Source organism: Homalodisca vitripennis, chromosome 8 (assembly GCF_021130785.1).
Source record: "Homalodisca vitripennis isolate AUS2020 chromosome 8, UT_GWSS_2.1, whole genome shotgun sequence".
NCBI classification, from domain to species: Eukaryota; Metazoa; Arthropoda; class Insecta; order Hemiptera; family Cicadellidae; genus Homalodisca; species Homalodisca vitripennis.
Window position 1 is genome coordinate 67,845,620 of NC_060214.1, and position 22,565 is coordinate 67,868,184.

Below are 22,565 nucleotides of genomic sequence, written 5' to 3' on the forward strand. Positions count from 1 at the left end.
TATTACAATCATCGATACTTTAAATATCGAATAACAGAATTATCAATCGATATCAATGTATCTAAAATATTAAATGAAAGTCACATGTTTCAAATTAATAGAAATAGTTAAAACAATCGTTATGTCATAATTACTTAAGGAACCATAACCATTAATCAAACGATAAAATTAAGACAGGTTATGAAAAATGTCATTTAAATAATAAAGAAAATGTAACAACAAAACAAACATCTTGAAACCGAGAAAAACCCAGTAAATCATCTTTAAGTTTTACTTTGTTTAGTTTTTGAAAGTTAACTATATTTTTTATTTAAAAGAAGATACTTAAAGATCAATTTGTATTTAAATATAAAAATGTGTATACAGTTGGTACAGGTGATTTATTTATTGTTCAGATTAATTAATATTGGTTGATTATATCAATGTGTTTAATAATTAAATATAGTTTGATAATTTCAATATAAATGAACGGGCCAGGCCCTCTTATCGTACTCTACGCCTTTACTATGTTCAAATCGATCTTTTAAAATGTCTGATATTTATTCATTTTAACTCTTTAAATTGCGTTTCTGAATTAGAAAGCAAATTCTTTCAAAAATAAATATACAGAATTATAAATTTTAGATATTTATGTTAATATATATTTAACACAATAACATATGGAAAAGAATTCAATATACATTTAATGGAAGCCACAGTTCAGCTTTAAAAACAGGTAATATAAACAATCAGCATTGTAGATGTGACTTTTTTTGAACAGATTATACAGACAGAATTGACATGTAGAAATATATTCAATATAAAAATAAAAAATATTATCAAAATTAAACTCTCAAAGAATGCAGTCATATAAAGCTGATGTTTTTAATTTTACCATATTACACAATCAGTAATTTTATGCCTATTGTGTTGTTAGTAACACAGTTCTTCAACAGAATGCAGAGGCAGTGTTACATCAGTTTTTTGTACACATTGTTACATCAGTTTATTGTACACAGCGCAACAGTCAGCAAATTAAAAAATCATGTTGAAAGTAAAAATAATAAATCAAGAAAAATGTTATACATCTTTGAGAGAAAAATTTGGGTAAGTTATGTGTAATATATTACATTTGGAGCATTGCTTGTAATTAAATAAAATGAAGAAAATTTCATTACTGGATACTATAAAACACTGCTACTACAGTTAATTTGAATTCTACTTCTAGGGTTAATATATCCAAGCCTGTTCCAGGCAGAATACTATAAGCCTGGTTAAATTATAAGGTTTATATAACTTATTACAAACATCGATACTTTACATATTGAATAACAGAACTGTCAATGTTTCTAAAATACTAAAGTATTGGCACATGTTTAAATTAATAGAAATAGTTTAAACAATTACATAATGTCAAAAATAATAAAGGCACCATAACCATTAATCAAACAATAATATGACAACAGGTGATAGGAAAATATCATAATAAAGACAGCATACCATAATAAACATCTTAAAACCAAGAAACACACAGTTCACCTTTAAATGTAATTTTATTTACCTGCCCAAAGTTAAATATCCTTATTTATTATTTTAAAGAAATCACTTTTAGAACAAATTGTGTTAGGCCTACAGTTGGTGCAGGTGATTTAGTTATTGTTCAAATTAATTACTGTTGATTTGTTGATCGGAATGATTATTCAATTAGATTTAGTTTGATAATTTTGATATAAAAAAACCGGGTCCATTTATCGTACTATATACCTGTTCCCTATAAGGAGTTGGCTACATGGCGCTGACAACAAGGTTATGTGAATGTGACTATTATTATTATAGTTAATATTTTATGATATATGTTCAAATCTTGTCATTTGGTTTAATTATTATTTATTTTTGCCATCTTTTGACACTGATAATTTCATCTACACATTCTGTTTGTATGTAAATGATGGTTGATTTTGGTGATGTCTACACTGATGACGACAAATGGAAAGAGAACTAACTATTTTATTATACCTAGGCTATCACTAAAATATCAAATTCTCGAGGGTCTGATCACGAATGCCTCCAACCATTACTGCAAGCTAGAAAACAATTGACATGGCAAACAAATAAACATTGTAAATTCACCTAAGCATAGCTTTCTAGAATCCTGCATGAAAAGGAAGAAAGTTCCACTTTAATGTTCTACAACGTTAACCTATTTGTTGTTTTTAACTCCTTAACCCTTACATTACTTTCTATAAGGGAACAATTTCATAATAAGTTACTAACATGAATCTCGTAAGCTAAATTCCTACAGGAATGTATGAAATAATTCAAAATATCACACTGCAATTTAACTATCCAAGTTAAGTATTACAATTGAACATGTTGTAATGAATGTCATTAACCACAAGCACTGGTAAATAGAACTATTACTGATGCCGAACTAACCACATAACACTATATAAGCTATCGAGCACATACAAAATAACCTAAAATTGAATCCGGCTGCAGTACATTAGGCGGCCACCAACACAATCGGATGATTTGAATTATCGACATTCATCACCACCCAAAAGACTAAAAGCAAAATGTCGGAACAAGTAACGTAATAGATATTTTAAGGAACAATATGGTTTCACTATTTTTTTATATATCTTTTATTAATATAATTTACAAATTATAATATAATATATAAATTTATATAATTCCAACAAAACATAACATTTACTTACTTCATGTATTTTCAAGGATAAATGTGACTGCTTGTGAAACAAAGAAGACACTACATCACTATTCTTGCCGCCATTAGTCAATAACGAAATACATTATTTAATTTTGAATTTATTTCTAAACACGATTTTACTTTGAACTAATTTTGAGTGATAATGTGGAACTGAATTAAGTTTTAGGCTTTTAAAATCGTATTACAGTGAAGCTATACTTTTATATGTAAAATTAATGTATTTGGGTACTTTGGGATTATACCGACCACACCCAGACATGAATCGTTATTTGACATTTTGCTTCTACTGATTACTAGATTAGCGTAGAACAATATTTCGTCAATATAAAACTGGAATTGTCTTATCGCAAACCCCTCCCCATCCTTAGATAGAGGTCAAAGTTGAGCGGTCTAGTAGATAACGTGATTGCAGAGTCTCGCCGCCCGTTCAGCTGGTGCATCGCTTTGTTGTACTTCTGTGTTTTACCTCTACATTTCTCCAAACACAAAAATTCAATAAAAACAAACATTACCAAACTAAAACTAAACTCTTTATTGAAAAAACACTCAAAACTTGTTTTTATTCTTGATCACACTCCGCCACCCAAAATGCGAGGGCCTCCGGCCATCAGTGCGGGCTTTGGCAGTACCAAAGCCCGCGCTGATGTCAACAAGAGAAAAACATCCCTCGAGATAGTACCTATCAGTAAAATATCAAATTCTAGAGGGTCTGATCAGAAATATAAATTGAATTGGAATGGAAAGGCAATTATGTACCGTGCAAATCATGTGATGCTGCGCGGCCTGCCGTAATCGGGATTCTCGAGAAAGATAAGATAACAGCGACAACAATACCGATCACAATACCTGGAAATGCTTGTAAGTTAGTAATTTTGTAATTAAAGAGTTGTTTTTTCGTTCTATCATGTTTGTTTCTATAAATTTATATTTTTGTGTTCTTCATACTGGTGTGGTCGGTATAATCCCAAAGTAAATGTATTTGTTTCAGATTACATACAATAACTACACTTTATTTAAACGACGTTTGAGCAGCTAGTACTTATGATTGCTTTAGCCAGTCTGAAATAGTATTTCTGCAGGTAACGATGCCGTCAAAAGTACATTCATTAATAAAAAATTAATTGTTTGTCTGATTTCAACTAAAATAGCACACGATTTTTCATTATATTCATAATATAAAATTTAGAATGTTCAAAACAAGTTTTCTCAAGATCATTATTTTTAGATACATTGTGTTTGTTCTTACTTTTCTTACAACGAAACACTACTTGATTTCCACCTTTAATTGTAGTTTTCATCTGGTCAATAAAGGTGGACAATTGGGATTTAAAGGAGCAAGTTCATTATCTTGTAACCATTTAGAACATTGCTCAGTTGTCGATGTCACTAGTCTTCTCCTACATAAACGAAATAACAACAGCTGGTAATGACATCACTAGTCTAAATAAAGAAAGCTAGCAATGATTATTTATGAATGTCTATAAGCCAAATGTCAAATTCGATAGTATTGATATTTAAAATCGATAATCATAATCTAATTGTATTTGTGGCCGCTTAAATGTACTGTAGTTGTGAATCAAACAATATAAACCTTGAACCTAGTATCTAAGTTACTATTTGTGCTAGGGATATATCAACATAATTTTTTACTATTGAGTTGTATTACCGTGACCGCTTTTATTATTATTTGAGACAAATACAGACGTCTCGAAGGCACTAGGGCCATATATACTATTTAACTTATTGGCTTGATAGAAAAAATTAAATTTAGCCATTATAAACACTTACAAGCCATTAAAAAGCTTCTTGTCCTAAGAGAACAAAAAAAAAAAAAAAAAAAAAAAAAAAAAACCCATTAAAATCAGATTTTGAATTTAAGGTACTAACTCATGGGATTTTAGCCTTTTTCAGTAGATGTACGGACACCAAAACCCACACTGATGGCCAGGGGCATTTTCTGATCAGTGCTTTTCCAAGCCAGACCATCCATGATCTGAGTTAAAATTAGAGATGGGTGGTATATCACGTATTAGTATTGGTAGCATCGTTATTCAGTGGTAACCTATTTCTAGGATAACATTTAACAGTAACACACTGTTATTTTAGTAACAGGTGGGCTGAATGATTTGGTGTTCTCGTAACGTCTTTCTGGTATTAGGTTACTCAGTAACGGTTACTGAGTAACAGCCGAGGCTATTATGTGCAAGCAGAGAGGCTAGGAACGGAGTTCTAGTAACGCTTGTCTGGTGTTACGTCACTGAGAAACCAGTTATGTAGTGGAGTGAGCTGGATGGTACGTGGTGGGGGGAGAGGAAGGGAATAAAATACCAGATTGAAGTAAATAATATATATTTATCAAAATAGAAATGTAGACTTGTTTTCTGGAAAAAATTTTAAACAAACCTAACTTATTCTCATTCAATTGTTCGTTCTCATTCATAATTAATTAGGCTAGTCGGGTACGGTCCAATAAGCGGACCCGGTTTTTTATATCGAAATTGGCAAACGATATTACTTAATCATAACCATCGATATAATCAATCGATACTGATGAATTATTTTTAACAACTTAAATAATCTATATGAACAGCTGTAAACACTTTCAAATAATACAAGGTAATATTTTAAATTTCACGTAACATTGTGTATTAAAATGGCCGTCAATCTTAGGAAGCTTCACGAAATTGCTTTAAAAGACGATAAAATATGTTTTTTATGGCTTCAAGATGTTGGGTTAGTACCTAAGAATCCATTATGTGATATTTGTGGAAAGGTAACAAATGTAACTGTTAGAGGAGCTAACATGGTCGTCTTCAGATGCAAAAAAAAGAAGGTAATGGTGGACACAACTTTAGTAAAAACGTTTTCGTTCTGTTTCATTTAGTTAAAGTTATGAGTTTCCCTGATTTTGGTTATGTTCATTTATTATTTGTTATCATTAAATTCACATTTTAATTTAAACATATGATTGTTATTACTTTCATATCGATTGATAGTCTATGATTCGATATGCGAATATTAGGTATCGATGATTATATTCTTCGATATAAAAAACTGGGTCCGCTTATTGGACCCTACCCGGCTAGTCTACTAATCTAAATATTACATTGTAGTGAGTTATTTACGTTTAGTTTACTAAACAATAATTGTATTGTGCAGTGAAAATTTTAAATAACCAGTTTATAATTAGTAAATTACATTATTTTGATAATAGGTTATTGACAAATAACAGTATCTCCCATCAATAGTTAAAATATGACTTAGGTAGAACCTATGGAATATTTTGGAAATGACATTGAATGGGTCAAACCCCTTTCCCATAAATACTGTCAATTTACACTTAGGCCAATTGTAAGCTATGTTAAAACTATATTTAAATTAAAGGCACTTAATCTAGACTTCTCACAGATGGAAAGATAAGTAAAATCAAATTTTTAACACTACAATACTATAAAACAATGTCTAGACCTAGCCGAAAAGTAAGCCTAACTAAAGTGTAAGTTTATAATAAACTGCCAAGTAAGAGACTACCCTATCTTTAAAAGTAGGTCTACTGAAAATATCTGAATTTTAGCATAATTGAGGGTAATTTTTTAAATGAACAAAGATTTGTGATTTTTATAAAATTTTAATTAACATAAAATAACCAAAATGTGAAAAGATATGATAAAAAGTTAATGTTTCATGTTAAAACTAGAAACTGCAATCTCAGTTGGAGGACCCACCTACCCGTTCTGGGCTCGTGAACAGGCCTACTTACCGTGAGAGTTTCGTCTATTTGCAAAGGAAGTTGTCTTCTACCCAACTTCTGTTCATCATTTCGGTATACATCAACTAACTTTGCCATCGTTTAAAAACACCTTAACACTGAATTATAAAACTGAAACCACTGATCACTTTCCAAAGTAAAGGAGAAAACTTACGACCGAGAACATTTCTATTTCTACGTGTTTCACTGCTAACTGTATTAGTTTTTCATTTCAATACACATCTTCTGGTTCACTTTTCTCTCTAAATTTCTCTAGACAAAGAGAAAACAACAATTAAACCGTATACAGTATCTGAAGTGTATGTTTTAAATGTTCATGTACGTAAAGATAAATTATTTCATACTATTACAATTTCAAATATAGGTTTCTTGAATTTTCATTACGGAGCCCATTATTAATCATAAATATAAACGTTAAATGTGTCGAGGAGTTAAACATTTTTTTCGCAAAGTTAATAGAATTAGTACACATTTTGCTATGGTATTTTATTAATTTAAAATAAGAAAAATTACTTCATTGAAATTCAAATTTATTACATAAATAATACACATTTAATTTCATTAAAATCTTCTTGAACATTTTTTGATAGCTCATCTGATTAGAATAAATAGTTTGCATTATTTGCATAAGCCAATTACATTTTTAACCATGAAAACCCAACTCAAATATGTTAATATTAGCTAAAAATATATATATCTTAAGAACGTATTTTAAAAGTTTACTAGCAAATCAATACAATATTATGATTTGCAGTACAAACTATACTAGGTATACGAGCAAACGAGACAACATTTCGCATAACAGGCTTTGGTGAAGTTGCATGCGATAATTATTCAAGTATATGGCTCATGTATTCTTTAAATGTTCTGCAAACAGACAGCCATATGATCAGATATAAAGAAATTGTTTACGGTCCTCAGCCAGACAGATGAGAATTATTGTCTACCTGCTGCGTAATTGTCTTCATTAAGGCTACAGTGACAAGTCACATCCCATGGATGGATTTGCACCATACTTGCAAATTCACCGTGAAGAATGCATTTTTGTCAATTTAAAAATGAAGTTTCAGGCAATAATTAAATCCACAAATGAAATATTTCTTATTATTTCTCAATCGTTCATATAATTAGATTATCCGTAAATGCTCAGGCAAATCCCATAGAGAGACATTCCCAACACCAATCTCAACGTTGTCTATGTAGAAATCAAGCGAAATTCAAAATTTAACACGCATAGCTCAATTTGTTCTTCAGGCACTCAGTGGTGACAGACACACACGTAGATACCTATACATAATAGTAAAGTTGTCTTAACGGTTATTAAAATATATAAATGTTTAAGTTCAACTTATAGCTCAATTCATTCTCGAGATATCACCCCTATTTATAGATTTTCCCAAAGCCCAGCAGCTTTTTTTCTAACCTTTGTTAACAATCAAATAAAATTAAAAATATCTAAACATAAATTTCTGAATTGCAAATGAATTAAACCTGTGTTTTAATAACTGAATCATTCAATGCATTCAAATTCGGTTAACCATAGCTTAACCCTCTTTCTGAATAGGTATACACTTTTACTATTTTTAATGTCATCGGGGAGTTTATTTCACACTTTTGAACTTAGACAGTAAAAAAAATCGCGTGAAATGTAAAATTAGGTTTAGGTAAATTTGAATTTAAAATAATCATATATTAACTACGATATAAAACAGATTAAATTTGCATGAATTTTCGGAGGCCAGGTGATAGGAACTTTTTTATTGAAAGAAATTTAAACTCTAATCAATATTTAGCAATGCTTCGAAACTATATAATTCATGCCTTTCAGAATATTGCTGGTGATAGCTTTGGAAGACTCGCTGGTTCCAAAATGGAGCACCTCCTCACTTTGGTTTAGACCATGGAGCTTAAAAAACATGTATTCCTCGGTAAATGGATCGGTAGAAAAGGCATAGTAGAATGGCTGGCACGATCTCTGGATTTATCCTCTCTTGATTACTTTTTCTGGGGCCATTTGAAAAATCAAGTTTACCGAACCAAACCGCAAGACTTGCTACAGCTAAGACACCGTATTGTTAAAGAAGCTACGCGTTTTTCACAAGATTCAATAAACAACGCGTTGTCAGCATTTTATCATGGACTGGGCTATTGCCAAGGAGTCGAGGGGAAACAATTTGATCACCTCTTATAGCAAACTAGGTAGGGGACTTTGTGTTGCTATTGTTACTAACTACTAAAAATTGTTAATGTAATGTACCAATTGTATTAAATTGTAATTCTGGGGTAACTGGATTACCGGTGGAAGGAGTAGGCCCAGAAGAATGATAAGGACTGGACAGCAGTACAAAGGAGGTTTCTATCAGCGAGGCGCGCATCGCAGATGGGAGTGTTTGATAACGAAATTGAGAGGTGGGGTGAGGTAGACGTGCCGTACCTCCCGTCTCAGTTGATCAGTAGTAGCAGTAACGAGTAAAGTCTTTGAAAGTGTTTAGAGTTATTCTTGCTAATCGTCATCGAACTGTGTAAGTGAACTTTTTAACTGGAGTCCAGTCAATATTCATTCTTAATTATTTTGAATAATTTTGGGGAAAGAAATATTGTAAAAATTAAACTTAATGGGAATTTAGGAACTTGTCATTTTGATCTGTGCAATATAAAACTTGTTAGTGCAGTGAGCACATGCATATAAAATTTTATGTAAACATACTAAAAGTGTTTTGTGGTTGTTACAGATGCTTTCAGCAATTTTAATTCTCTAACACTGAAGAATTCTTTATTTCTCTAACACTTAAAAGAACTAATATTTAAAGTAAAGTAAAGAAAATTAGTAACAAAATAAAATTGAATTTTGAAGATAAATTAAAGTGAAGAATTGCCAGATCAAATTAGAGTGTGACAGTTTTGAATTTTGAAAATTGAATAAAAGACAAGCTGTAAGAACTTTGTACATTTTTTGAGTGACGAAAATAATTACAAGTTTGAATTTAAAAGTTATCAAGAAGTTTTTATTTTCATTTTAAATCCAGTAATTATTTTCAAGAAGAAGTTTTATTTTAGTTTTAACTTTATCTATTTCAGAAGATTTTCGTTTTCCTTTCTGAACCTTCACAAAAATTTAAATTTCAAAGCTAACCCCTCATGTGCCAGTAAAACGGTACAGTAAAATAAAATTAATTAAAGCAACTTCCTGAATTTTCTGCCAAATTTACTGTTTACTTTAAAAATATTTGAAATGCCACCATTTTGTAACGGATAAAGCTTTTGAAATGCCGCATAATTCTTTGCTTGACTAGACTTTTTAAATTATGCGTTGTAAGCTATGCTTACATTAAACATTTTCTACTGACTCCTCGAAGACCGTTCCCATAGAAGAATGGCAGGACACTGAATACATTTTAAAGTAGGTGTTTATGTACAATAATCATGAGTGAAATGTTGTAGCTTTATCTGATATGGTTACAATAAAATTAAGCAATTCTTGAACTTGCACATTAGATCAGTATTGAAACTTTGGAGCGTCACCATTTTGTTTTGGACTAACCAAGTTAAAGTTTGTTGAAGTTTAATTTGTGACATGATATTCTACTAATTAATACCTTTAACATTTTAAACCATTGTATGCACATCGACCTAAGCTACATTTAAGTTTTTTCCAATGAGTCCGACTCCTTACTGGCCATCCTCCTAAGGTGGCAATGAGTTACTGGTTGGATCAAAAAGTTCAATTTTATGCCCTGTGTCACTGTAGAAAGTTGTATGTTTGTACGTTTTTAAGTATAGAAGATATTAGACCTTTTCAAGACTTTTCAACACCCCTGTATATATACGACTACGCTGCTATAGTCTTCAGAATACTTATGTCGAACATTACCTATATTGTGTAATACTACTTTAAGGAAATTGGTTTTACACCAACAAATAGTGAACATTATTTTCGTATTAGCTGATATCAACTCTGCATGGTTAATTACAAGCCTTGGAATAGCAGTTGAAAAAAATGAACATCGAAAATTTGAAGTTAATAGAAAATAAAATAATACTTCTAATTAAACCACACTCCTGTCGAGAAACAATGCATTACATCACATATCTTACATTTCCATTATTAGATTGATATAAATTTCTAATAACATTTGTTTAGCAGCTAATAACTCAACTGTTAAAGTATTAATTATTTTTTAAGCGTTATCTTTTGTAGTTTAATTTTATGTGAAAATAACATAATCATAAAAGACATCCATACATCATGGATATATTATTGACCCCGCTTTTGAATCGACTAAACATCCCAGCTCATTGATTCCGTGCCGTTTATCGGTATTATTTGTATATATTTCTTATTTTTAATCTTAAAATTTTCTTTACAAATCGACCCATATCACATCATACATTTCAAATAAATCTTTACAGCTCCGGTCTAACTTATGCGTTCCAATTATTACTGATCACGCTATCTGTCGCCATAATTAAACAACAATTGTTTTCTACAAACCTACCAGAAGCACCTTTAATGTCTTATCAAGTCAAATCGGAGATTCCAGCTCCGTCTTCCATGTACATAGCACGCTTACCTAACGCTTACATTCTTATTAAAGTGTCATAATATTTTATTTTTTATATTTGCATTTCTATATTGAACTTTTTAAAGAATTAATTTACAACGTGAGTTTTTTAATGGACTCCAGGACAATCCTACCTACCAGGAAATGGCGCGTACCCTCCGGCAAGTCCCAGTCTCAACGAAAGTTTGTGCTACTTCCACAAAAATACTCGTTTTAAAGTATTTTTATATTTCTTTAATACAGTCCACTACTCTTAAAGATTTCACAGATTCAATACAATTTTCAACAAAAATTTGTCTATGTATAATTATACATAATTGAGCATACCTGCTAGCACACTAATACTCAAATTACTTTTTGCATATGAAATGAATAAAATTATTATTGCCAGGTCAACGATAGGAAATTGCTGCAAAGTACTATGCGTCAAACTTTGAACATAACTGTCAAGACCAAATGTTTAATAAAATTACAAAAATAAGTGGCATGGCATACTTTGAAGCCTGTTATATCAAATCTGACTATGAGAAAAAAATTAATATCGTAGGAACAATCATCATGTTCACAACAAACCTACAAACAAATAAACCTAACCCTCAAATTCTGTAAGTCTTAGTGTGTCACTGTCACAACTATAATAATATGAACATGACAATAGATTCTTAATATTTTAGGTATTATTATTAACTTCAAATTGGTTTATAAAAATTTAAATCGTCTCAATACACAATTTACATTTAGTATAAATCTAGTTTTCCCTAGCGTTTATGAATTGGCACTAATAGTTTTTGTAGTACTTTTCAAGTGAAATAAATTCTGAAATCCCTCTAATTTTATCAATAAAGAATTTAAAATCTGTTAAACATGATACTAAAATACGCTTTGTTTACTTTAGTTGTGTCAGTGATACCAATGATAATAATATTAAGGGATTTCACAATATATAATCAAATTTTGAGTTTATTTCATGAAGTTGCACCATCTATAAACGTGGATAATTTAAGTAAATTTCTATCAGAAGGAATCTTTACATCATTCACAACAAATAAAGATAAATCATCCAATGAGGATCTTCTCAATACAGTTTTCACTAAAGAAATGTTGCAGAAGTTCACTGGAAAGGAGAGTAAATTATTGTATTTAGCAATACTAGGTAACGTTTTTGATGTGTCTAAAGCAAGAAAATATTATGGTTATGGTGAAACATACCATGCATTCACAGGTAATAAATTTGATTTATAGTATAATGTGTAGTGTTTTTACATTAAATTTTAGTATTAGTGAAGATAACGCTGGAGTTGCCAATAAAAATTTTGATGTTATTAACATATTCTGCTTGGTAATCTGATCAAAACTATATATGGTTATAAGGGATGCAAATGACAAATAACATGGTTTTAGGAGGTATATTCATAGATAATATAATTTTGAAATTTTGTTCTGATTGTGTGCTCTGTGTCTCAATATCTTTAAATTTCAATGTTATCTGTAGCTGCAACTGATGATGTATCTCTTATCTGAGCACTCCGTGGCTGTGGTCCAGTGCTTCATTAACTATCGTGTACTGTGGTTTATCGAGTGTGTGTGTGTTATATTAATAATGGATTAACTATCAACTAGTTCTACTATTTGTAATCCGAGTGAATCATGTTTTTCATCAGGCATGTACAAAGATTGTGTTTTAACCAAAACTAAATAATTACGTTTTTAATTGAACATGGTATTTTTAAAATTAGTGTGTATATTCATCATTTGTTGTTTTTAAACCAGGAGACGTTGATGTTCCAATGTAATAGGAAGTTTTAAATGTTACGATTTTTAAAAAATCAGCACGTACACCTAATCATTTAAATCCTGTGAGCTGTGTCCATAAATATTTATTTTTTTATAATAGTTATTAAGCTGAAAACCTGTTGTAAATAATAATATTTATGTATTGTACAGTAAAAGTAATTGAATTCTTAACGTTTTTTATGGCTAAAGCCAGTAATGAAGTTGCACAGGTTTAACCTTTCTGTAGATCTTAAACAAACCAATGAACCCAAACAATTCAAATCTCAACTAAGACACTTTGTTGTCAAAGACGTTTTACTCTGTTGATGAGTTTACAATGGACCGCTGGGATGAAATCTAGAATTTTACTATTATTTGTTATTATTTATTTATTATTATTAGTTTCACACTTTAATATGTGGAATATTAATTAAGACTGTGCCTATTAATTAAGATAGATGTTGTTTATAGATTTTTTAATCGATATCATGAAATAACGTTTACAATACAATTTTGTCAATTGTTTTACTGCAATAAAGAATGATTTTGGTCTAGTTTGCAAACAACATAATCTAATACTATTAACTTACATGCTAGTTGATTAGAAAATCAACAAGCTCACTTTGAAATGTATCTTCTAAGGTCAACTAATTTTAAAGAGCACAATAGTACATAAATTTACACATTTTTAATTTCACTGTAATTTTTCTCAACCATTGTCTCTACACTGATAAAGGTGCCTAGATAAAAAGTGAATTGACAACCTTGCTTTCCATATTGACTGTACAACCAAAGTGGGCAGGTAACTAGAATTCTCTCTACTTGTTGAGGAAGATTGCAGTGCAATTGAAAATTTCTAAATATGTGTACTATTATGTGTTCTTTCAAATTAATGGACCCTAGAAGATGGTTTTCAAGGTAAACCTACTGATTTTCTTATCAACTAGCTTTAATCCTTGGCTTTCAGCTCTATTAATTAAAACATAATACTATTAATTGGCTAACCAAATGTTATTCAAAAGTAAAAAGAAAATATCCCCACATTCAGTATAGGACTTACTGTTTTTAATTATGGAACAGTAATAGACTTAGTGTAGTTTTAAAATTACCAAACTTTATGTTGAATTTCAAAAATATGAAGAAGTTTCACCCTATGTAATATTTGTAGCTGTTGCTAACTCTTGACTCTGTTTTAGGGCGAGATGGGAGTCGAGCATTTGTTACTGGAGATTTTACAGAGAGTGGCCTTACTGACGATGTTGAAGATTTAAGCTTACAAGAGCTACGCAGTTTAAGTGATTGGCTCAAGTTTTATCAAAAGGAATACATTTTTAAAGGTCACTTACACATGTGTTGATTCTTGTATCTAAATTAGTTCTGAGGTTAAGAGTGTCTGTTCGGTCAATATTCAATATTTTTAATTCCGACTGAATGTATTTGAATATATTTTGAACATTAATCAATCATATGCTTTCTATTGTAAGAATTAGAATCCAATACATTGTTCAAAAACTATCTTAGAGCTTAAAGAATTGCAAATATTAAGTGTCTTGATGGAGCAGTTTCTGTTCTTGCCTAAACATGTCCTTACTTGCACTGGGCGGGGACTGATGACTATGTTGAACCTGTTCCTATTAGTGTGTTTCAGTCATGACTGAAAGCAATGTAGGCTGAAACAGTAGGCTAAGCCCCGGGTTGGTGTCTTCCAGGCCATTCTCGAAGGCTTTTCTCGTTTATCAGTCACCCCTGTTATGGATCAGAAAATAATGATTTGGAAGTGCCTCGCAGTGGATCAGTTTTTTTCCATCAACTGCTTCTTCCCCAAGTGTTCAAACTGTCTTAGAACTTCTACAACAAACATCAGTCCGCGTGTTCACCATTGAAGATTGGATTCGGATGAGATGAGATTTGCACTTGGAAAAACCCAAGGTGAGAATGGACTCGGAAGAGTTTTATCTGATGACATGGGAAGAGGGGATGGATGAGCAAGAAAATGTTCGGTTTATAAGTTATCATATTGGTGGAATAATTCCTGGCCATTCTCTTTATGCATCTCATGGCTTGGTATAAAGCTCTTGCAGCTGAGGAGCTGTTGACCCCAATATGTCTTTGACAATGACAATAATGCTTGACGTGGGATATTTTGTCATCACTAAATTTTTCCTTGTGACGCTTTCTTTTCTTTATGTTTGGATTTTTATGTTGAGTGCGAGGGTAAGGTTTTATGAGATGTTCTATACAAAAACCCACAAGAGAGTGCAGTTGAGGGAGGAGCCTATTTTGCCCGTGACGTTGGAGCGGCCAAAGAGAACTAAGCGACGTTGCCAAACTTGTTCCCCGCTGTAACCACAAGCCGCGCGTGTCCAGCGTTCTTAAAATACTTAACCGTTACGCTCGAAAGAAATGTTAGAGCTGTCTTGAATTAATTAACTACGTATTACAAAATGTCATTTAAAAAAAAAAGTACATCTCTGTAGCTTATTTCCATGTTGAGTTAAATGGATTGAAATAAATTATTGTATTATATTACTCATATACGAAGATCGTAGGATTAAAATCTTTAGCCGAAATATAAATTAAAAAGAAAACATAAAAATACCCCAAAAACGTTAATTTCCCGTTAATATTCCGTGAAAATGAAGAAGACTCCGAGGTTTTGGCTACGATATTGCCGCCTGAGAGCGAATAAATAATATACAAGTGCAAAGGTAAGAATATTATTAAGTAAATCATGCTTTTTAACGTATTTCATTTTAAAATAGTAGGCCCTAAAAGCTGTTTAGTGGAAAATTGGATTAATTCAAATTTTAAAAATATAATTGTTCTATAATTTTAAAATTGATTATATTGTTATATTTTTTTTAATTATTTTAAATGAAGCAACACGTCATGCAGTGTCCAATATAAGCAACATGTATATTAATTTTGTGTGTGTTTAGTAATCGTTTAAAATCACTGAAAAGATTGTTGTATCGTATGGAAATAAGCAAGTACTTTACTCTGACTAACTGACGGAACGATTTGTTTGTTTTAATCGATAGTTAGTTTGTAATAACGTTAATAAACTATACAAGTAATTTAAATATAATATAGCTGTCAACACATTTTAAATATTGTTTTTCAATTATACTGATAAGTTTTAAATGTTCAGTATCAGTGTTAGTTGTGACAGCGCAGCGGTTTATCAGCCACAATGCGCCAGCCGTGCCGGGCGGCAGCGGCAGTTGTGTGGCAACGTCGCGCAGGCCAGTCCATTCTATTGGTCGCCGCCAACTGCACTCTCTGGTGGTTCCTTGTATAGTGCTTTTATCCTATGATTGAAATAAAAACACAAGTGTGTTCCCTCGTGACAGAGCGGTCCAATAAATTCAGCCTGTTAACACTAGAAGTGTATAGTGGTAATTCCACCAGGAGTGGCTTAATCTGACCTCCGCCTCTTGTATGTGTATAATTTGTGCGTATAATATGTAAATATTTAGTATTTTATATTATACTTAGTATTTTTAATGCTGACACAGTCAATCTGACAGTTGTGTTAAATATGAAGACTACCATTTAAACCTGGAAGAAGCTGGAAGTAACTTTTGCTTCCTTGTTTTATGGCTTTTGGAATCCAATCTCAGTGAAACTGTCCCCAAACATTCTACATATGTCATCACTAGTAATGTCACCTGAAGGGAGCGGTATGCCATCTTTGGTAGTTTGGACAAGGGTGGTGAATTTCCCCAGGAGGACCTGATAGGTTATTTTCGGCGGTTTGTGGAACTGCTGAAATCATAGACTGGTAGGCCTCATGGTGTGCTTCCAGGGTGTGCAAAAGGCCCTTGAGGTTTAAGTGCATGGCAGTAGGCCGCCCCATAGAAGAATGAAGAAGAGGAAGGAACGTCACCTGGAATGTCATGACAATGATGAGGTTCACCAGTGGTCAAGAAGAATTGCTTCAGTTCGGTACTGACTGTGGCTATCCAAAGTGGCTACTAGCATTTTCCCACTCTACAATATGGTGAACTAGATGTCCCCTCCTTGGATTTTACCAAACCTGGTTTGATGTTTGTCAAAATAAAAAGCTTGTATAAATCATCATTTCCAGATGGTCGTAATGGGAGCATTTTGTTTGAATGGAATGAAAAGTGAACCATTTGGGCTCGGAGTTCTTTTTCACAGATGTTAAAGAACCGCGGTTTGCTAAGTACCTCCAGGAAAAGTGGATTGCCAGAACAATTCACAGTTCGATGAATGGTTGAAACTTCTCATGCTAGCCTAAAATAATTCAATTATTGCTGAAATCACTGGAGCATTTCATGAAATATTGGAAAGAAATTAGAAAATTTGAGAGGTATTTTCTAAAAAGTTTCATTCTTGTCTTCGAGGCTCCATTGATTGTTCGGAGTGCTATTTAAAAAGAATATGCTCATGGTGTACCTGTTTAAAAATATTTACATTGTGTGCGAATCCGTGGGTAACTACTAGTACTCATTTTAAGTTTAGTGTAACTTGATATCACATAAACAATAAACAATTCAAACATGCATGTGGTGTAGAGATCAGTTAAAACTCCTTTTATGTTAAAATCAATGGTGTATTGACATATTGAACAATAAGAAACTGACACATGTGAGTTGGCTTAAAAAAAATATTTCCCTGTAGCAAATTAACAAAATTCTGTCACTACTGGTATGCCACCCCTTCTCCATTTTTCTTTTCTTTCTCCACCATAATATTTTAGGTAATATGCACCCTCATTTACTGATGTGTTATATCACTGGTTCTTTATGTCACGGTTAACAAGTGCATTAAAATTGTGGAATAGGCCAAATGATATGCTACAAATCATTCAGGCACTACTTTTTGTAACGACATTTCAACATCATGTTCCTTGTATATAATTATTAGGATAAATTTAACTGAATGTCATAAACATTGGTTTGATTAATATTATAAAATTTTGTGATAAAGTACATATTTCTATAGCCGTAACTGATATATTGGTACAAAATTTGTTCTAACAGGAAAGGTGGTTGGGAGATTTTACAATGAACATGGTATCCCTACAGCATACTACCATAGAGTCCAACTTCGTATAGAAGAGGCCGAGAGGGATGAGAAAGACAAAAACAGGTACAAGCTGATGTTTCCCCCTTGCAATGTGGAGTGGACTCCAGAGGAGGGAAGTAGAGTCTGGTGCTCTAAACGAAGGTAATTTTACCAGAGTAATGTTTTCGTTAAAATGTAGGCTAACAAGGGTCAACTGTACGTACTCACGCCCATTGCCATGGATACCCAAGAAGGGTGACCAGACGTCCGGCCTTAGGTGAAAATATCTGGCTTCTTAGCGAACATTTAAATGTTCAAAAATAGTAGCATCACGTTAAAATATTCTTCCGATTTCTGAAGTCCCGAAGACAGGCCATGAAACATTATTGCAGGGCACACGTAATGCCATGGCTTGTGAACTGCTGTTAGATTCAGTTGTATGTTGAGTGTTTTCGACTCAGTGACTCAGTGTTGCTTCTATCCGCTCAACTGCTCTGACACTACTACCCCTTATTTCCTATTCATGTATTATGAGTGATAGACTAATTTTTTAATAATACATCATATATTATTTTTCTGTTATAGTAATAATATCTCATATATGTCTATGGGTATAGCTTACTAATAATGTAATGAATAAATGAAATAAATTATTTCCAATTATTGTACAAATATTATTTTTAACATTTTTGTTCAAATCAGTTATAATTATTAAAGAGAAAAATACTGATAATAATAATTAATTAAATCTTATGCCACGTACAAAATAATAGCCTAAAAATATACTGTTATCCATCATTATACACTTTAATAATATGAATTCCTTTTATTTTTGGATTTATAAGTAAAAAAATCCAATTCGAGTTTTTTATTTGCATCACAAGCAATACAGTACTCATTTATAATGTGTGTTTTTATAATAATGTATAGATAATGTTTTTCACAAAGTTTAAGAATATTTAATATTGTCCTCCTTTTCACCCCCATAAGTCCTCCTTTTAGGAGTTTGCGTCTGGTCACCCTGTACCCAAGCTGGAATACCTGCCCCATGTCTCCTGGTCTACAGGACCCTGTTCCACTCCTATCAGTTTCCTTAGATACCTCTCTACCTCCTTCCATTGTTTCTTGGGTCTTCCACAGGACCTCGTTCCTGTTGGATATCCTGCCCATGTTTCGTTTACAACTTTTCCTTCTTTTCTTCAAATACATATCCTACCCAACATAACCTTCTACTTATAGTTTTAGCCACTACACTACATCTGAAGATATTAAGGTGGTGCAATTAATTTTGGGTTTGGTAAATATGTTTACGTTAATTTCATAGCCCTAAAATATAACTTCCCTAAATACAGAAAAAGTAGACACATTTTGTTTGATCACTTCTCGTGAAATTACTGGCATTTAAAGGAGGCAATTAAAGTCAGGTAATCAGGTACAAATAGCAAATGACTGAGGATAAATATGTGAAATTTGTACAGTGTGTACAGGAGTATAGTGTGTATAGTTTATCTATAGAAAATAAATTATTTTTATAAACAGACAGTACCTACTTGGCGAAAATGAATAGTATATAACTTATTACTTTATCACAAGATAATATCGGATAGTTCACTGAAGGTTTGGTTTTTTTTATCAGTTCACAGTGGATATAGAAGAACATCTGTACAATGATGTTCAGTCTGTGATTTAACCTTTCGTTCTTTCTCTAGTATGTAACAAAAATACTGCATCCTGAGAAGAAAAATCTTTTAAGGAAATCTGCCATTTTTATTTATGTGAACCCATCGGTCACATTTTGCTATTGATACAATAGGATCGATTGGGCAAGAAAATACCCCTATGGATCTTCACCTAATGTTTGTTCACATACTATTTAAATGTTTATGTTACAAACAAACAAAAAATCAAGAAACTTGAAATTACAGTATTATATATAAAGTTGTTTATGTATTTCAGTGGGGGAGTGGAGAGAGATTGGGTTGGAGTTCCTCGCAAACTGTATGAACCAGGTGCAGACACATTCAGGTGTGCTTGTATAAATATTTCAGAGCAGTCTCAGGTCATTGCCCCTGAAACTGGAAAAGTTCGCTCAGGGAATCTCGAAGAATACGAAGATTGCCATCCTAAATCTACCAGCTGTTATGTTCATCATTGAAAAACAGAACTGCTGCAATTGGGGAAACTTGCATAGTATTTGTATAAATAGTACCATATAAGATAATTTCAGAGATCTGTCTCTTAAAGACACAATGTGTTATTTGTGAACACACATGCATTATTCAGCAATGCATTATATCATAATTACCTATCTGGAAGGCTTGATCAGTGGCATTATTAAAAACTGTTATTAAAAGTCTTCAAAATTATAGCAAATTATATGAAACAAAATCAAATATGCTTCTGCCCAGCATCATAACTACTTTCAACTATTAATATTTTCACTGCCGACAACGTCATTTGACGTCGCACATGGAATTCTATAGACTGCCGTCGTCTTTTGACAGTGCTGAATTTTACAGTAATAAAAATGCATTTAAACGTATTTGAACTTCAACATTGAGACTCATTTGCTATTTCCATGGTTTTATTTCTTTCTCTATGGATCTCTGAAATGTTGTTGGCAGTCACCTGGAATATCGGAAAAAAGTGGTTTGCTTACTAACTTGGTGTTGTGTCACGTCGGCCGTTTGTTGTTGTTCTGCTAATTCGTCGTCTGGTTGATTTTTTGGTAAACTTTTTATTTTTTACAAAAAACATATGTTTTTAAGTTTTAAAACAAGACTTTCTGTTTGAAAATATTCTTGCATGAGCATTTGCAAAGAAAGAGAAAGAGAAAAAATGTAAGTCCCATGGTTTTCTTATAATTGTTTAAAACATTATATTTATTTAAAAATCATTAAAACGGGTGGCAGTGTAAGAAAGTTGTCAAATTAGGAGGCAGCAGTGAAAGTGATAAGTAATACAAACCAATTTTATGGCTGTACTACTCAACTAGTTTTAAGCAAGATATCATCAGATTCAATAAAGTATAAATACTTTAATACGTAGTATTGCTTTGTAATGATTGATGTAATTGTACCAGAATGTGGTTAATATTTTGAAACTGTTGCACAAGTCTTCAACTTTATATGTTGATTTGAGGTTAAGTGGAAGAGAGGACTTCATAGTCCTAACTTTGCCTCTAATAAAGCCAAATTTCATTTCATTGACCATCCAGTGGCTATAGTTGTTAAATGTCTATTAAATGAGAGGCAGGACCATAAGCATTAGGCATTGAGTGGACCGATTTGCAGTCCTGTGTTTATCAGCTTATAGCAATAACCTATATATACCCAGAATCTGGAGGAGATAAGCAGTTACTCTATTGTACTGTTGTACAAGCAGAGGGTTGATATGGATCCCTTGGGCTTATACAGGTTAACCTCCACGGTTAAAGTTGGTTTTCTGACAATGGAAGGATTGTGAAAGAAACTGGATTTTTACGAAAAAAATGTTTGTCATCGTACAGTGATTCTAGAAGTCAATAACTCTAAATTTTGAGATATGCAATCTGATTTCTTCCTTCCAACCTGTATGATACTTTAGATTTCATTGATAATTCATTTTTTAGAACTGGTAACCAAAATGGCCCAATTTCGACTAATGGTTGACTGATTGGTAATTCAATGTATGACGCCTTGATTAATTTCCTTTTAAAGAAATGTGATTCCCAATTTATCATGTTGTCTTCTTACCAACTCATATAATTATCATATTGTAACATAATACATTGAGAACTGATGGAAGATTTCTAATAAAAATTTCAGATTCACGTTTTGATTTTGAGAAGTTCATGTAGAATGAATTATGGGCCCCATTCAACTCCCTCAATTTACCTCACCATTTTAGATTTTGCTAACATTTGGTGTATGTACTTATAATGAGTGCTGAGATTAAGAAAAATACCAACTTGCAAAAAAGACATTAACAGGCTTTTTGCTCTAGGAGCTCTCCTATTGACCTATAGAGCTGGGAGAAGTGTAATTTTGTAGCATGTTTTATGCTTTTTCCAGTTGTAATAAAACAAGGGTTGGAATAAAAAAATGTTTGTCGTGATACATATAAAGATTTTCAACAGTAAACTTGTCATTGAACTACTTACTTTGATGTACTATTTGCAAAAACGCTGAATTAAAAATACCTATTTTTTAGTCAGATAAGTATTATTCAGTCAAAATGGGCTACTTGTGAGAAACTAGCGTCACAGTTTTTTTTTAACAACTAACCCATCATCATTCAATATTTATATTTTAGTGTGTGATTTATAACAGTATTATGTATTATTGCAAATTTTAACCCTTTGAGTGCCACAGCGTCGCTAATTTTGACGGTACGAAAAGTGCATAAAGTGCCAGCGTCGCCAATTTTGACGTTTCGTATTTCGATAATATTTTATATAGTACAAGATTATTTTGGCCAAATAATCAGACGGCTGTATTCAATAGGTTCCAAACTATCAATAAATACGAGTTTTATGTTGTTTCTCTACTATTTTATCTGTGAAACTTATGTTGTTTGGGTAATTATCAAGAAGCCACTATTTTTGGACGAGTTTTCCTTATCGGGGACAAAATAAATTACAATATTAAAAACAACTGACTTTATTTAACCTATCTTGGAATTTACAAGTTATTATGACAATCAATTAAATAAAAAAACTATAAGAACAACGTTTCAT

General features: G+C 32.0%; 2 protein-coding genes across 3 annotated transcripts in view; one reads left to right on the forward strand and one right to left on the reverse strand.

Annotated features, from left to right (window-relative positions):
- LOC124367673 (gametogenetin-binding protein 2-like) overlaps positions 1-6,682 on the reverse strand; it is a 35,412-nt gene extending 28,730 nt beyond the window's left edge. For both annotated transcript variants that reach the window (XM_046824689.1, XM_046824687.1), the window contains exon 1: positions 6,471-6,682. In XM_046824689.1, the coding sequence (XP_046680645.1) occupies positions 6,471-6,557 (87 nt within the window). In that variant the 5' untranslated portion in view covers positions 6,558-6,682. The remainder of the gene's footprint in view (positions 1-6,470) is intronic.
- Positions 6,683-11,185: 4,503 nt separating this feature from the next.
- LOC124368212 (neuferricin-like) lies at positions 11,186-22,105 on the forward strand. The gene is made up of 5 exons (XM_046825487.1): positions 11,186-11,224; positions 11,589-11,646; positions 14,011-14,151; positions 17,824-18,010; positions 19,805-22,105. The coding sequence occupies exons 1-5, from the start codon at positions 11,186-11,188 to the stop codon at positions 20,001-20,003; spliced, it is 624 nt and encodes a 207-aa protein (XP_046681443.1). The 3' UTR covers positions 20,004-22,105.
- The last annotated feature ends 460 nt before the right edge of the window (positions 22,106-22,565 follow it).